This window comes from Grammomys surdaster, unplaced genomic scaffold (genome assembly GCF_004785775.1).
Source record: "Grammomys surdaster isolate TR1022 unplaced genomic scaffold, NIH_TR_1.0 255, whole genome shotgun sequence".
Taxonomy (NCBI): domain Eukaryota; kingdom Metazoa; phylum Chordata; class Mammalia; order Rodentia; family Muridae; genus Grammomys; species Grammomys surdaster.
In genome coordinates, this window is record NW_021604696.1 from 7,553,997 (window position 1) to 7,572,103 (window position 18,107).

At 43.9% G+C, this 18,107-nt stretch overlaps 1 protein-coding gene across 1 annotated transcript in view; it reads right to left on the bottom strand.

Annotated features, from left to right (window-relative positions):
• Nucleotides 1-15,154, bottom strand: part of Mgat4a (alpha-1,3-mannosyl-glycoprotein 4-beta-N-acetylglucosaminyltransferase A) — an 89,590-nt gene extending 74,436 nt beyond the window's left edge. Inside the window, exon 1 of the mRNA XM_028775431.1 lies at nt 15,015-15,154. Within this exon, the coding sequence (XP_028631264.1) occupies nt 15,015-15,108 (94 nt within the window). The 5' untranslated portion in view covers nt 15,109-15,154. The remainder of the gene's footprint in view (nt 1-15,014) is intronic.
• Between the last annotated feature and the right edge of the window lie 2,953 nt (nt 15,155-18,107).

The following is an 18,107-nucleotide window of genomic DNA, read 5'->3' on the forward strand; positions in this document are numbered from 1 at the left end:
CACACACTCTCAAACACAGACCCGCACACACAGATATACACACACACACACTCAGACACAGACATGCACACACAGATACATACACAAACACAGATACAGACACACACATACACAGATACACACCTATACACACATATAGACACATACACAGACACACATACAGACACACACATAGAGACACAAACACACAGAGACATACACACTGACACAGACACACAGAGATATAGATACACACACATACAGACACATATACACATACAGAGAGACATACACACATACACAGACACACACCCATACACAGAGACAAACATACACAGACAGATACACATACAGATACATGCACACACAGATAAACACACAGACAGGCACAGACACACAGACACACAGACAGACAGACAGACAGACAGACACATACACACACACACACACAGAGATACACATCACGGACAGACAAATACACACAGAGAAAAAGAAGAAAAAGATAGAAGGCATAAGATCCAGCTATTGGGTCAAAGGGGAAAACCCTGAGATAAAGTTCAAATTATGAGAAATGAACAAAAAAATATGAACTCTTACACCATAAATCTGAAGGTCAAGTTCTCCAGCTTAACCTTCCTTCAGCTGAAAGATAGTCGTGTAGAGTAAGGGAAACCTAGACATCTAGCTGAGGACTGGGACCACTCCTGAAACACTTCAACTCTTGGTATCCATCAAGTTTCCTAGAGGTGGGGGAGAGGTACTTTGAAATAACAACCAAGGAGGCAACAGAAGCTTCTCTGCATCAAAGCTTGCCACTACAAAGTGTGTTCAGGCGACAGCTGGCCTGAACACTTGCACCTTGCTACTTGTGGAAAAGACACAAGGTAGCAAAGCCTTGTGTTTCTACCTGGCTTTTGGAGTCCTTTAAATCAGCCCATTCCATGAACCCCCAGAGGGCCTGGCAGCTCTTCCTTCGCGGAGCTGGGGCTCTCTGACTCAAAGCTTGGGGTGAGTAGCTCGTCTAAAGGGTAGGGAGAGCATAGCAGAAGTGGCTGGTTGAACGGAAGCCTGCCATTGCTAAGTCTCAGATTCTGACCTGACAGAAAGTTCCTACAGAAGAGCTCGGACTCTTCAAGTATACCGGAGTCCACACCTTCTGGGAGGAAAATAATCATGGGCCAGCCTAGAACCTTAGAAACAGGATGAGTAGGCTGGGATACTTTCAGGGACACTTGGAAGGATGTTTAAAAAACACAGAAAACAGCCCAAGGACCCTCAGTGGCCAAGCTGCTTTGTTCATTTGAATAAAAGGATTCTTGCTACACCTGGGTATTTCTTTCTCCCATGATCATATAAAAAATAAAAGAATCTGTATCTATTTGTGTGTATCAAAAGTGGGAAGGAACAGGAAATTTTGCGTAGGTCTAAAGTAAGCCACAGGAATGAGGTAGGAGAAGAAGAAACAAAGACCCATACAGAGGACACACAACAAACTAGGTATTAAAAAAAAAAAAAAATGCCCTTGGGAGCTGCAGATATGGCTCCCTGGCTCAATTCCCAACACCACATAAATCAGGTGTGGCGTTACATACCTGTGATCCTAGCCTCAAGCCTCACAAGCAGGAAGGATCACAAATTCAAAGTTCATACCTTGGTTACACAACAAGTCTCAAGGACCAGCCTGGGCTACACAAGACTCTGTCTTAAAGAAGAAAAAGAGAATCTACTAATATCTAGCCACAAGGACAAACATCTTCTCATCCCAAGAAAATTCTAGGCAGCTTTCTAAGGAGAAAATGTCCTAAAAAGGAACACTGTGTTTGCAGCATCTATTAGGACAAGGCAGGAGTCAGAGAAGTCAGTTTCCAAGGGTTGATAAAAACCAACAGAGGAAAAAAACTTGCCTCATTCATTAAAAAAAAAAAAAATACACATGGACATACCAGAAACTTCTCTGCCCAGTGGGAACCAAAGGGCTTAGATACCTAGTAAGTTTAACTCGCAGAAGAGGGAAAAAGAAAAAGAAAAAAGACCAGCGTCAGCTTTATGTTAATAAGTGCTGAGATAATTAACGTAAAAAGAGGAAAGGCTTGCTTTGGCTCAGTTTCCAAGGTTTCGGTCTATGATTGGTTGGCATGTTACTTTGCCCTGGGGCACACAAAGTAGCATGTTGGAGAAACATCTCACTCACCCAAGGATGAGAAAGAGAAACAGGCCAGGGTCTTTCAGTCCCCTTCAGAGCATAACCTTAATGAGTTACTTTTCCCTAGACTCCACTCCTTAAAGCGTCCACACTACCCCTCAGTGTCAAGCCTTTAACTCTTGGGTCTTTAGGAACACTCAAGAGCCAAGCTACAGTATGACCCAATCCTATAGAGAGCTCGGATGAGATGGTAGTAAATTGGTCTCTGCCTCCAAAACATTCCCTTAGTGACCCCCTAATCCTGCTGGGCACGGTGGTCTGTCTTAGAGACATTCGCTGTTTGTTTCCTGCCTACTAGCCCCCGAAAGATATAAAAATAACAATCACAATCAATCAAATCTTAGGAAAGTTAAGAAACAAAAGAAAAGAACTTTTCTGTGTGTGGTGGCTTGAACCTGTAACTCCAGCACCCAGGAGGCTGTGACAGGAGAATCAACACAAGCCCTAGGGCAATGTGGGCTTACACAGTGGGTAAGTTCAGGACAGCCTGAGAAAGGTCTGAGAGAGGGTCCAGTAATTAAAAAACTCATATGCTACACTTGCAAAGGACCCAACGTTGGTTTCCAGATCCCAGCAGCAGCTCACAACCACCTATACGAAAAAGCAACTTTTTTTTCTCCTAGAAGTAACTGTCCTCTCAGAGGTTTACGGCCTCTGTCTGCTAACCTAGGCACAGTCCTGGAAGCGTCTAGCCTCCGTCCATACGATCTAACCTAGACCTAGAATATTTTCAGCCTCTGAGACTTGTTGCTGAATAAGCTCACACTTTCTTGTTCTTTCTGGACTCTGGCTGGCTGGTCAACTCAGTTGTTCTGGCTCAAACTCTTCTCCAAGCTGACTAATTTAATCTGGCTTCTATCTCTCCTCTCTGTCTGTCTGTCTGTCTCTGTCTCTCTCTCTCTCTCTCTCTCTCTCTCTCTCTCTCTCTCTCTCTCTATCTCTGCCTCTCTCTCTCCTCCTTCTTCTTCTTCCTCCTCCTCCTCCTCCTCCTCTTCCTCATCCTCCTCCTCCTCCTCCTCCTCCTCCTCCTCCTCCTCCTTCTTCTTCCTCTCTCTCTGCTTGGCCTCATACTAACTTTGAGAACCTGTTCTAATCTTCTGGCTCCTTCTCAGTCTCAGGCTTACTCTCTCTTCCCCCGTGTCTAGCTTGTTCTCTCTTGGCAACCTGTTTCTGTAAAACTCTCCCAGGAAAACTGCCCCTCCTCCTGCCCCCCTCTCAATTTCTCTCTCTCCTCCTGCCCCCCTCTCAATTTCTCTCTCTCCCGCTCTCCCTCTCTCCTTTTCTCCCTCCCTCCCTCTCTCCCTCTCTCCCTCCCTCTCTCTCTCTCTCTCTCTCTCTCTCTCTCTCTCTCTCTCTCTCTCTCTCTGTCTCTCTCTGTCTCTCTGTCTCTGTGTGTGTGTGTGCACTGCCCCTCACGTACCTTCCCTTCGCTCTCTCTTCTCCTGAGAGTTCAGCATATCCTACTCTGTCAATTCTTTCTCTGATCCATCTCTTTGCCTGCCACTCCATTAGACCTCGCTTTCAAACATGGGTGCTTCTTTAACTTCATTTTGAGACTAAAGGTGTGTACTAAGGGTGTGTCTGTATTCCAGCCACAGGGACTAAAGGTGTACTAAGGGTTGAGGTACACCACACCCTGAAACAAAATCTCAGGGCTCACAATGTGATCAAATATCCCGCAGCACCTTTAAATCTAGTGCCACATCTTCTTCTGGTCTACTCCAGCTCCTGCACTCATGTGCACGTGCCTCCACAGGCACACAAGCATATACATAAATAAATATACATTATAAATTAATTTATATTATAAATAGTTATTTTTAAAAATAAGCATGTTTTAGAAAAGCATGAAGCCTGTCACACTGCTAGCTTTGAATAATTTTAAACATAAGGTTTTGCTGGATTTGGGCTTTTTTTGTCTGACTGTACTGCTTTAAGTTTAAAACAATAGTACTATCTTTACATACAAAGGAAAAAAGATACATGCATATTCACGGGAAAGGGCCCCATTAGAATCAGTCCCCTCTGTGTGAGAAAGACAGACAGACAGACAGACACACACACACACACATACACACACACACAAACATTTTACAGGAAGTAAAATGTAGGCCAGATAAGACAATGACACTTTTGGTTGCAAACTCCTCCAGGGTCACCAGACCTCCTGCTACTTTACCGTCACAGCTGCTGGAGCTAACAGAACTTTCTAGTCCCTGTGACCGCCTGTCTACCCAGGTCACTTCCTGCTCTCACCTACTCTTTGTGTCACACAGGTTACCAGTCCGCCCTCTGCCACGAGGGCACACGTAGGACCAATCCCGCATCCATATGGCAGTGAAGACTTCCCCTTTATTTCTATGTCCATTCGGAACAACTCGGATGTCACTTCCAGTAAGAAGCCGTCCCAGACTCCTCATGGGAAAGAGGTGTTTCTACAAGCTATCACAGACATCCAGCCATGGCCCCAGGCATAGGTAGGTGAGTGAGGGGCTCCTCCCAGCATTCATCCTTCATTCCTTCCTTCCCTTCAGAGGGGTCAGATTCTGTACCTTCCTCCTGGTTCACCATCTTATCACTCAGCGTCAGAGCATACAGACAGCATTCTGCACACATGAGAAAGGCAGGCAGGAGACTAAATTCAAACTACATTAAGAAATGAAACGTAAGACCAGAGGTTCCTTCTGAGAAAGACCATGAGAAAACTCCAGCAATTTTCAGGTAAGAGCGTCTAACATCTTGTCACTTAAGGCAGGGAAAGTCACAACATTTGCCTTGTACTGGTATAACATACCTAGCTGTTCCTGTGGGAGTCTGACCAAAACCCATTATCTCTGCCTAACCAGGAAAAGTGTTCAGACAAGGGCAAAGTAAGGTAGGGGTGTTTAAAATAACCCCCAAGTCTCTGCTAAAGTGTTCAGTAGCGGAGTTAATTTTTTTGGTTTAGAAAACTGCACTCTAGGTCTAACTTGATTCCTTAATGAATAAAGTCATGTGCTGCCAAGCCTGCTGCCCTGAGTTCAGTTTCCACACCCATGTCCTGATGGAGAGCCAGCTCCTGACCTCCACATGTGTATGTACGCACACACACAAAGAAAGAACATGTTTAACATGTGCCCTGTGAGTTGTTACAATGGTAGGTGACGCTGTGGGGACTATATAGGAATTCTGTAAGCCAGGTTTTATAAATTGGTTGCAAATATAAAATCATTGTGCAACAAAAATGTTTCAAGCAAGCAACAGCTGCTTACTGTTCAACTTTACCTCTATATTACATTTCCACCCCTTCCCCTCTCCTCCTGTACAGCAGAGTGGGACTTTTTGTGTGATAGGCTTGACAATTAGTCCCAGATTGAGCCTGACAAAGCCCAGCATTCAGAAGATGCTTGACAGACCTAAACGGACTCACAACAATGGGGAACTACAAACCTCAGGCTCGCCTTTAGTTTCTCCTACTGTGCTCAGCTTTCCTTGGTCTGTAAGAATTTAAAAAAAAAAAAAAATCTAGGGTAGAGGAGATAGCTTCTCGGAAATACAAGGACCAGAGCTGAATCTTCAGAAACCACATTGTCAGAGGCAGAAACAGGAGAATCCCCAGCTCTCTAGCCTACTAGGCAAGGTACAGGCCAGTAAGAGACTGTCATTTTTTAAAAAGTAACTAGTTTCCAAGGAACAGTACCTGAGGTTGTCCACTAACGTGCGTGTGCGCACACACACACACACACACACACAAACATCTGCATATATGTAAATATATACACACTGAAGAAAAAAAAACTTTGAGGTGCTGAAGAAATGGCTGATGTTAAGATTATTTGCCATGCTTTAAGAGGATTCAAGTTTGAATGCCAGCATCGATACTGACCAAGTCGCATCCCCTGTAACTCTAGCTTTGGAGGATCTGACATTCTCTTCTGACTTCCACATGACGTATGTGTATGCAGATACATGCAAACACACACACAAATTAAATCTTAAAACAACAAAAAAAATAACTATTTTTATTTACAAATAGAAGAGACAGCTTTCAGCCGGGCAGTGGTGGCACACGCCTTTAATCCTAGCACTTGGGAGGCAGAGGCAGGTGGATTTCTGAGTTCGAGGCCAGCCTGGTCTACAGAGTGAGTTCCAGGACAGCCAGGACTATACAGAGAAACCCTGTCACAAAAAAAAAAAAAAAGAGACAGCTTTCGATAAAATGCTCCGGGGTTCACAAGGTGTCCCCTAACATCTTCTCTTCCAGGATGCATGTTTTCTCCTGGGCCTAATGACAATACAGCAAAGACCTGAGATTTGCAGAGGCAACAGGCAGATAGGAGATCTCTCAAGGTCGAACAGCCAACACTGACCTCCGGAGGAAGCACAATTTGAATAGTTGGGAGCTGGATGCATTCTCTAGGGCACAGCAATACCTGAGCAATAAAGCAACAACAACCAATAAAGAAATCAGGCAGCAGAATGGAAGAGGGTCCTGGAGCAACTATGTAACCAGGGAGAGGTGCCTCCTGGATGAGCGAGCAAGACCTCAACAACAGAGCCCAGCAAAACAAGTCAGCAGCTCCAGGACGGCGAGACCCAGCTCCCAGAACTGCTAAGATCCATTCATCTAAAATGTCTAGCAGTCATCGAAAAATAAGGTAAAAGAAAAACATGGAAGTGTGCAAAGAAACAGGAAAGTCCCATGCATCTGAAAAAGGCAAGAAACAGAAAGTGCCTTTGAGTGTAACCAGATGATAGTTTGCAGGATTTGCTCCAACTTAAAAGAAATAAAGGGGACTGGAGAGACAGCTTAGCAGTTAGGGGCACGGACTACTCTTCCAGAGGACCTAGGTTTGATTCCCAGCACCCACACGGTGACTCACAACTGTCTGTAACCACAGCTCCAAAAACTCCGACACCTTCTTCTGGCCTGCAGGACTCCAGATGTGCATGTGGTACGCAGACTATGCATGCTGCCCATACCCCATAATATAAAATAAAGAATAGACAGGAAGGAAAGGCAGAGCGTGACAACACTATGCTCATCTTTAATCCCACACTCAGGAGGCAGAGGCAGCCAGATTTTGAGGTCAAGGTTAATGTGGTCTATCTATACAGAGAGTTCCAGGTCAGCCGGCCAGAGCTACATAGTGAGAACTTACCTCAGAATTACATTAACAAACATAAAACAAAAAATAGCAACATTGTAGTAAATATCAAATCCCAATAGGAGGAGAGAATTTTAAGAACAAAACTAGAGCTGAAAGAACAAGACAAGTAAATAAATAAATAAATAAATAAATAAAATCACTGGCCAGCCTCCCAATGGGCCATTTTATGTATCAACTTGGCCTAGTTAAGGGATGCCCAGAGAGCTGGGAAAACACTACTTAAGGTGTGTCCACCTGTTTCTGAGAAAGATTTACATGTGAACTGATAGACTGAGGGGAGGGGAGCACCCTGACCAATGCTGTGTTGGTATTTAGGCTAGACTCCGCCCCACAGTTACCTGGCAACAGCTAGGTATGCCTGACTCACTATAAAAGGGGCTGCTTGCTCCCCCCTCACTCTCTTGCCCTCTTGCTCTTACTTTCTCCCTTGCTCCTGCTCCCTCTCTCTCCCCATTCCCTCCCCCCTCTCTCCACGTGCACAGGCCCCCCCCCCCGCCTTTCTCTCAACTCCCCCCTTTATGTCCTGAATAAACTCTATTTATTCTATAGTATATCATGTGGCTGGTAACTCAGGGGGTGGAGGGGGAGGGATGCTTCAGCATGAGCCCTCAGAGGCACCCTCTTCCCCCACACCTTACAGAGCCTCCACCAAACATAACCCTGGCTTTTCTTATCTTTTTATAAAATACAACACCAACAGTCCTGTGTATATTGATCCTTTTCCGTGGGGAAGTGAAAGGAGTGGGGGGGACAGAGAAGAAAGAGTTCCAGGCAAGAACATTCTGCCTTCGGACTTCCTGGTTCTTGGACTTCCGGCCTGAACAGGGATGGGAGCTTGTACCCTCAGCTCACCTTACTCTTGGGTATTTGGACTTTGACTAAATTAATACCACCAGTTGCCAGATGCACTGACTTCAGGTGTCTCCTGGGACTTCCTGGCCGATATAACCTCAGGAGACAACTCTTATAATCAATCTCCCTAGGCTTCACTTTGGATTCTAAATGTCCCTAAAAAGGTCTTCACAGTAAAACCTTGTCCCCAGCCTGGGAACTGGTAGGCTCTTTAGGAGGGAGGGCCTAGAGAAAGGAAGCCCAGTCAAAGTCAGACGCCGGGACTCCAGGCCTTCTTCTCTCTTTGCTTGGAGGGGGGGAGGATTTAGGGGTTTTATTTATTTGTTTTGATTTTTGAAACAGTCTTGCGGTGCAGTCCAATTTGACCCTGCTCCTCCTGCTTCAGCTTCTCTGCGGCTGGACTATGGACAGGCAACACCAAGCTCCTGTCTTTGCTTCCTGCTTGCAATGGGGTGACCAGGCCACGTTCACCAGGCCACCACAATGACATACAGCTCCACTAGCACAGGCCCAAAGGCAACAGGACAAAAGGACCCTGAACCCAGACCTCTGAAATCACCAGCTCACTGTCTCAGACAGTCACAGAAAGCTAGCACATCTCATATGTAAAATGAGGGGGGAAAAAATCACTAGAGAGTTTTGGTTACATACATGTATGTATATTTACTGCATATGCAGTCCCTATAGAGATGCAGAAGGCCCAATACAATAGCAACCATGAGCAGAATAAAGAATCAGCAAACTTAAACGAGATCAACAGAGATGACGTAAGCTGAACCTGTGCCTCAGAAAAGGGAACCCCAAATGTCACGCCGTGGTGCATATGTGCATGCAATGGGAACAAGAGGAGAAAAGAAAAAAAAAAAAAGAAGGAAGGAAAATACTCAAACAAATAATGGCTGAATACTTACTAAACTTATTTAAAAACAGTGTATGTATCCAGGGAGCTCAAAAAAGAAAAAGAAGTGGGCTACCACAGACTCCGATTTATACTGTGTGAAAATGATAGAAAGTTTATCAGACAATCATCTAGAGAGTACCAACAGGAAGCGATGCAGCATCTGTGAGGGCATCTAAACAGATCGATAGCCAGCTGCCTCACTGGATCACACACACGTGCACACGCGCGCACACACACGCACGTCAGGAGGCATCCAAAACCACAACAAAAACACTGTCAACCAAGACTCCCCGGTCCAAGAAGGATGTCTTTCCAAATGAAGTCGGGGGCTGGAGAGATGGTTCGGTGGTTAAGAGCATTTGCTACTCTTGCCAAGGACGGGCATCTGGACCCCAGCAACCACACAGCAGCTCACAACTGTCTTACAACCCAATCTGAGGGGTCTGGGCACTTTCCCCTGGCCTCAGGCACCAGGCATGCACACGGTGCACATACATAAAATCAAGCAAACACTCATACACTTAAAATAAAAATAAAAAAACCAAGTGTGTATACCGCTTTTACAAAGGTCTTAAGTTCAGTTCCCAGCACCCTGTCAGGCTGTTCAAAACCACCTGTCATTCTTGTTTCAAGGGATCTGATGCCCTCTTCTAGCCTCTGTGGGCACCCACACTTGAGGACAAATACCAACAGAGGCACACACATACACACACACACTTTTTAAAAAATCTTGTTTAAAAATGAAAAGTCAAATAAAAATAGTCTAAAATAAACAAAAGCAGAATCCATTACTAGCTGACCACCTAACAAGAAATCACAAAGGGTATCAACCTCCAGTGTGACAAAAAAAAATGACCTCAAAAGATAATTCAAACAACCCACAAAGAGCGCTAGTAATTATGCAACTATAACAGACACGATAACTGCATCTGTCTTTTCTCCTTTTATTAAGCAATTTTAATTTAAGTATGTAAAATAACAGCCATAATGTATTGCTGGCTCTGTAATGTTGGGAAATGCATGAATAACTGCCAGTAACAGCACAAGGAGGGGGTAAATGGTGATCAAACTTCTGCGGGCTGAGGAAGGAAAGACAGATGGTAACAGAGTAATTGTAACAATACATAATGGCAAATGTGAGATCATAATTGTAGCGCATTGTTGGGTTTGCAACATTAATAGGTGTAAATATACATAACGATAAAACCAGGCAGAAAGGGTAAAAGTAAACAGAGGCATCAAGGATTGCTATTTCTTTTTAAATTGTGTGCGTGTAAGTTCATGATAGGGGACGAGCGAGTGTGTGGTCAGAGACCAACTTTGCAGAGCCGGTCTTTCCATGCACCTTTATTTGGGCTCCAGGGATTGGACTCTAGTCACCAGGCTTGTGTACCAAAGCCTTCACCCACTGACCCATCTTATCAGTCAACAAGTAACATTACTACATTGGATTAAAATTGAGATAATAAAGTCTAAAGTTGAATTTGATATGCTAATACATACATATATGTATATGTGTGTATATATACTTAGAAACAGTGAAAAATCATTAATTTTAATTGCTACATTAGAACTTGATTGGTGAAAGAAATGTAGAGGGTAAGGACATGAAAGATGGAAAAAATTGAATAAATCTAACTACATTAAAAATAACATTAGATACAAATGAACCCCCAAAGCAATTAAAAGGTGGTCATCAGACTGGGTGAAGAGGTCTAACCACATGCTGTGTGGGGACAGACTGTAGCTCCAGACACACCCAGATAAAAATAAAACAATGAAATACAGTGTATCATGGTTCAGCCACTTTGACAGTCTGATGTTCCTCAAATGACTAAGTGGAGTTACCACAGGCCCCAGAAATTCCGCTTTTCAACAGATCCCACAAAGAAAACCTAAGACAACTTCATGTTCATTATCACTAACAGCAGAAAGGTACATACAACCCAAACATCCATCAAGGGACGAAGACAAATTTGTACGAAGACAAATTTTACATTTACAAATTTTACATTTGTACGAAGACATCTTTAGGGACTGAAAAGATGGCTCAGTGGGTAAAGCGCTTGCTCTGTAAGCTGGAGAATCGGAGCCTGGATCCCCGGCACCTACATAAAAGCCAAGCATTGCAACAGTGTCTATAACCCCAGTATTGGAGGGAGACAGATAGGTGGATCCCTGGGACAGCCAGTTAAGCCAAAATAGCGAGCTCCAGGCTCAGTGAAAGGCACAGACTCCAAAAATAAGGTGGAGAATACCAGCTTCGTAGTTACAGCATCAGAGCGTGACTGCACCTCCGAGAAGCTCCAGCTTCCAAGGAGCCAATGTCCTCTACACACATGTATATGTGCACACATAGGGACACATAACTAAAAATAAATTAAAAAAAAAAGATCGATAATGGAAAATACAGTCGTCAAAAACTGCGTCCTACACATATGCTTGTACACGTAAGTACACAGACACACAGACGAAACACACGCGTACAGGCATAGACATGCACATGCACACACCACTCATTCGAAAAAAAGAAAAAAAGACTGATCTATGCTACATCACAGTTAGACCTGAAGCATGCTAACTGAAAGAAAAAACAGTCACCAAAGACCACACATTACACAGTTCCACTTATGAGGGAAACAGGGAAATCTGTAGGCAGGAAGTCGATTAGTGATAGCCTAAGGCTGAGAAGAAAGATGCCTAATAGATAACTAGTAGGTAAGGAACTCACACCAGTGACCTCATGACTATTCAGCAAGCCCTCCATCACTCAGCTAAATCCCCACCTCAGCAGGGTAACCATTGTTAGTGTAGACACCCCTACCCCCAAATGAATCATTATTTGTCAGTATGTTCAATAGTTGAATTGTTTAGAATGTAAATTATAACTCAATAAGCCTGTTTAAAAAATTCTCCATAAACATTCTTGCTGAGGCAACCATTACACAGGCGCCGTGTCTTAGGGGCGTGACGAGAATGTGGCCCTGAGTCAGGCATGCGGACACAGACTAGCCCAGTGCAGGGATCCGCGATACTTGGTTTTCCTGTTTCTGCACTGTGTTTGAACATGGAGAAAGTTCAATGGTACCCTATCCACGCCAGCCATGACCCTCAGGATCATTCCAGTCCCGTTCTCCCAATACCCGCCTACAACTTTCCCAGCCTTCCCATTCCACGAACCTGGAATTCTCTCTCATTTTTTTATATGGGAATCCAGTATGCCCTGCTAAACTGGCTCCCTGCCCTTCCTCAACCTATGCCAATTTTATGGGCTAGCTCTGACTCTTCCAAGTAGTGAATGTAGACTACACCAAAGTAGCGCCCCCTACAGCGCTGCACACTGTGTAACCCCATGTGCCTGTCAAAATGAGCAGCTCCTAATTACAGAGCGGACATGCCCTATTCCCTTTCAGAAATCAGCTCTGCACCAGATGTGCCCACTTCCTGGCCTGGCTTTCACACTGTGCCTACTCTATAAAGCACCATGAAGAATCATGAGCCTCTGCCCCCACGTTCTGGGCAGCAAACCTTTAGCTAGGATCATGAGCTCCAAGGCACCTCTGCTACAGAATGAACACATGGCCTCCCTAAGGAGCTGGAGTCTCTAGCACCCTGCTTTGATGTCTCCAACTGCAGAGGCAGTAATGCCCCTGGGGTCATGAGGACTAAGTGACTGATACATAAGGAACAGAACAAGCACTGTTATTGCTTCTCTCTCTCCTCCTGATGACCATACCATATTTGTTGCCATTCCCTGCTCAAAGGCATAGAGATTCTCCTCGTTCTTTATTTTCATGTTTCTAATATCACGAGCTAGGCACCGGACAGGTATATGTAAGGGACCATGGTTATATGTAAGGGACCACACATCCTAGTATATATAAGAGAACATACATCCAAGTATAAGTAAGGGACCACGGTTATATGTAAGGGACCATATCTATGAGTATATATAAGGGATCATATATCCAGGTATATATAAGGATATATATTCCTTTACCAAGAATGAATGAAAAATTATGTTTCAATTTGTCTAGCCGTGTCAAGGATTTTAGGAATCTTTCAAAATAAAAACCAAAGCACATGGTCCCTGGAAATACTAGATTGAATATGTGGAATCAGGTTTCCCTTGGAAAATCCAGGCTGTCTCACTGCCTGAACGCTCTAGAAAGAATCCAAATACTCAACAGTTAGAGTGGTCACTGAGATGGCAGCAATCAACACAGGGGTCTTACACGAGCAAACGGAACGCCTGAGCGGACCCCTGAGCCTGAGCAAAACAAAGCAGGAAACAAGCATGGGGAAGACTACTCTGCCGCTCGGAATGCTACAGTGGCGAGACCTGACTATACACAGTACTTCACAGTGAAGGCACCTCTACTGTTCCAGTTCCCGTCCATACTAAAGATAATCATATAACCATAAGTCATAATCGATAGAGCTTTAAGAAAAATAGCAGTCATGTTGCTGATGCCTAAGAAACGAGATCCATAGCAGAGCGATTCCAAAACAAAACCCACTGGGGGAAAGCTGAGTTTCTGTATTACTAGAACTCTCACAGGAGTTAAGTTCCATGATAGGAAAAAAAAAAAAAAAAAAAACCCAAGTCCTTATGTTATGGTCAGTTTTCTTAACAGTGAGTCATTAGCTTTATTTATGTCAGGAACAATCATCTCTTTGACTCAAGCGATTCTAATTACATCCTCTCATTAGGTGTAATCAAGAACTGAAACCAAGCCAGTAAGAAGGCTCAGCGAGTTAGGGTGATTGCCCACAAGCCTATGCCGAGTTCAATCCCCAGGACCCAAATGGTGGAAGGAGTGACCCAACTCCTAAAGCTAACTCGACATCCAAATGATCCAAGGTGGCATACACACAAAATAACTAAATGAATAATACAATGTATTTCTAAAAGAATGTTCATCTCAGACTTTAAAAGCATACCCAAAGAACTTTCCTGTAGCAAAATTTTCACCTGTATTTCTCCAGTGCCTGAGCTAGAACCCAACTCAGAGAAAGAGAGAAAGTAGGGGAAAGGATGGAAGGCTTATCCACACATTACGTATGTGTTTCTCATGTCCCTCTACTTATGTATACAAGCAGATGCACATAACTATGATTCAAATGTATAAAGGATATATGCCCAGAGAGGTATGTATTACTAACACAGGTATATAGACACAAATGCACAGCAGAAATCCATCGTCTCCATGGGCCAGGAAGGCAATGTCAACAAGACAAGCTTCAAATACCCCAGGTGACAAACAGGGCTCTAACAATGAATATGCAGCTTCTCCAACACTTCCGGTCTCCCAACCATCAGCACTACTTAAATCAATGCCAGAAAAGAGAAAACAAAAAACAAAACAAAAGAGCAAAAGACCATCACCCCTTCGAGTAATTTTAATCAACAGACAATTCTACATGCAATTATAATTTATGAAACTTCTAATATCGCAATTGGAATTTTTCCTCAGTGCCAAAAGGTGCAGTCTGTCAGGGCATTAGCTACACACCAAGTCAGGACCTTAACTAGCACATATGTTTCCTGAAGGCCCTGATCACCCACTTCTAAATGTTTTCTACAACACTTTTGGCGTACAAAGCTTTGGTTTAGCACATCTGAAACTTTATTGATTGTGATGACTTGGTTTTTTTAAAAAGGTTAAAAAAAAAAGTCTTTGCTACACAATGTGGCTTTCCCAAGTGTGATCTTAAGATACTGAAAACAAACTGGCTGGAGTAAGAAGTCTGTACCAGTCTATCCAGGAAAACTGTTTCATTTTTGTATCAAAAGAAGCCGCCAGAACAAAGACTGAGGCGTGTGTGTGGGCTGCAGCATGCAGGCTCAACCTATTTCCACTCAGCTCACCACTGTGGCACACACCCCACTCTGTCACCCACTGTGGTTCAGGGACTTCCTCCTTACCTTTCCCATTTTGCCATGTGGTATACCAGGACAGGGTAAGGAAGGACGTGACAAACACCAGCGCAGTGGCCACAGTTCCATTTCGGAGCCTCATCTCATTTCACCATCACACTGGTTCACAAGTTGATGACGTCAAGCAAGACCCAGCCTCTCCCCAGCCTCACATCAACAGAAGCCAGAATGCCTTGGCCCCAAGCCAAAAAAAAAAAAAAAAAAAAAAAAAAAGGCAATTGATGATTTAGGTTCACTTCAGACGCTGGGCAGGTGTCAGGCAGCAAAGCAACAGTGGGTATTGCTATTCCAGATTGTCTTCGCAGTTTTTAGAGGCTGAGGGCTAAGGGCTGCTGCTTCTTTTTCTTCTTCCTGTCAGGGAAAGAAGAGAAAGGAAAATTCACTAAATAATGCAAAACAGAGGTTTCTCCATTTATTATTCAGCATCAGAGGCAGACTTTTGTCAAGACTAAACTGTACTTATGAAGACCATCTCCCCCATATTAAAATGACTCATTTCTTGTTGGTTTGTTTGTTTGTTTGTTTTCCTTGAGACAGGGTTTCTCTGTATAGCCCTGGCTGTCCTGGAACTCACTCTGTAGACCAGGCTGGCCTTGAACTCAGAAATCCGCCTGCCTCTGCCTCCCAAGTGCTGGGATTCAAGGCGTGCGCCACCACCACCTGGCCAAATGACTCATTTCTTATAGAAGAATTACAAAGGTCTTTTCCCTCCAAGGAAACAAGCTTCAAACTGTATTCCCTCCTGGCTGGTTCTGTCTAAGGAAAACATAAAAATTATGGTTGCTCACTTAAAGGGAGAAGTTGTGGGGCTCATAGATTCCCAAAGGGACCTCTGACAACTGCGCCTTGAGCTTCACCCCCACCCCTGGTTATTATTCAGCTGCATAATAGCAAGCAATGGTTAAGAAAATAAATAAAAATAAGGGAATGTACAACTGTAATAGTTTGAAGACTCCGAGGTCCAGCTCTGACTTATGACATTACTTAAGTCCCCCAGCATGCTCTTCTCATCCATGCCTCCAAGTTTCATCTATGAAATAAGAAAGCAATGGGCCCTGATGTCCCACATATCATAAATCACAAAAAGCTTACAATTATCAATATCCTCATCTTAAGTTTTAGAAAGAAAGCTGGAAATATTAACGTATTCAGAAGACGCAGTGATCCAGCCCATTCTCTCTGCAACAGCTCACCCCATTGGGTTCTTACGCTCAAGAAATGAGGGGGACTGGTGTTCATCTGACTAAAATTCTTTAGAACTGGAAAGACATGAGGTTGCTAAGCAGAATGCCCAGCACAAGATAGTCTTCAATAAATATCAACTGTATCGAAAAGAAAAATAAGCCAACAAATGCAGCCAGCCACTGTGCAGTCCCCTCTAGACATACCTGGTCTCAGCCCCTAAGGGCTTGTCAGGCAGTCTGAGATGTGCATTGATTTCTAGTGGCATCAAGGGGTGGCACCACATCTTGTGGTGGTACACTAAATGAGTCTCTAGCGGGGTGAGTTACTGCACCTCCAAAAACAACTACTGAACCCAAGAGACACATCTCTCAGAGGAAGGGCACGGCTGATTAAAGCAGCCATTTGCAGGCAATTCACAAACTACCACCTCAGCTATTTCTAGCACTGTGAATCACTGGGAATCTCCACTAGCCAAGGAAGACTACACAGGAACAAATGACAAAGAGTGATGTCAAGGATAGTCACTGTAGTTTACTGGCTTTTTTTTTCCTTCATTCTTGGCCTGTTACATGACTTAAACCTTCACTAAGTCCTTACAGTGCAAGCGCTACAAACCTTATTTTACACACGAGGAGGTAAACCCAATGAGAAACCCCAGTTTCAATAGCTTTTAACGCTCTTTTTCTGTTTGTTTTTCGAGACAGGGTTTCGAAACTGGTGTAGCTCTGGCTGTCTTGGAATTCCCTGTCCACCAGGCTAGCCTCGAACTCACAGAGATCTGCCTGCCTCTGCTTCCAAAGTGCTCAGACTAAAGGTGTGGGTCACCACAGCCTGGCAGATTTTTATCTGCCACCTTTTGTCCCTCAGAGCGACCACTTACAACATAGCAGGATGGAGACGCTGCAGGAGATGGTCTGCAGCCCAGATGAGACTACAGAGCCTGAGTGTTAACTTGGCTCGACAGAAAACATAAATTTTCAAAATTTATTACTTTTTTTTTTAAAAAATGTTTTCTGTTCTGCAGAAAGCACGTGCCTGTTATGGTATAAACTAGAGTATGAACAGAAAATTTCACAGTTCTAATGTGTAGCTCTCAACAAATTTCCCACTTCCTGCAGCCTTTGGCTAATCCATCCCTCCTGTGTCCCCAACAAAGCATGCCTGTTAGTTTCTCTGGCCAGGAGAACGTTCTACAAGCACTGCATTCCACTGCATCACTTGTGACTACCTGAGCACAGGGCATTCCAAAGTGGTTCTCCAAGCTGCTGAGACCTAATTTATTCACCACCACCCCCCCCATGGTTAACTTTATCACAACTACACCCGTGTTAACTGCCTACAACCAAAATCTTCATTGGGAAAACAAAATCCAATAATTTTTAATTCCACCAAGTACCTAATCTAGTAACTCAGTAAGACGATCAATAGTGACTTCTGACTATAAGGACGGATAAGGGCACTACCTCAGTAAACTGTAACTTGGAATTTTAAGCCTGGTATGACATTATCCAAACAGTTTCATTTTCTGTCCATATATAATGTAGTCATATTTTGCTTCAGGAAGGATTTTGTTGGAGGGGGTGGGGGGAGTGGAGCTGGTTATTAGAATAAATATCCAGCTGACATAAATCAGGAATTAGAGACATGCAGAATCTTTTTTTTTTTTTTTCAAGACAGGGTTTTTCTCTGTGTAGCCCTGGCCGTACTGGAACTCACTCTGTAGACCAGGCTGTCCTCGAACTCAGAAATCCGCCTGCCTCTGCCTCCCAAGTGCTGGGATTAAAGGCGTGCGCCACCACCGCCCGGCTCTTAATAAAACTTTTTAAATTATCATTTTAAAATGATTCTGTGTTGGGCAGTGGTGGCGCACGCCTTTAATCCCAGCACTTGGGAGGC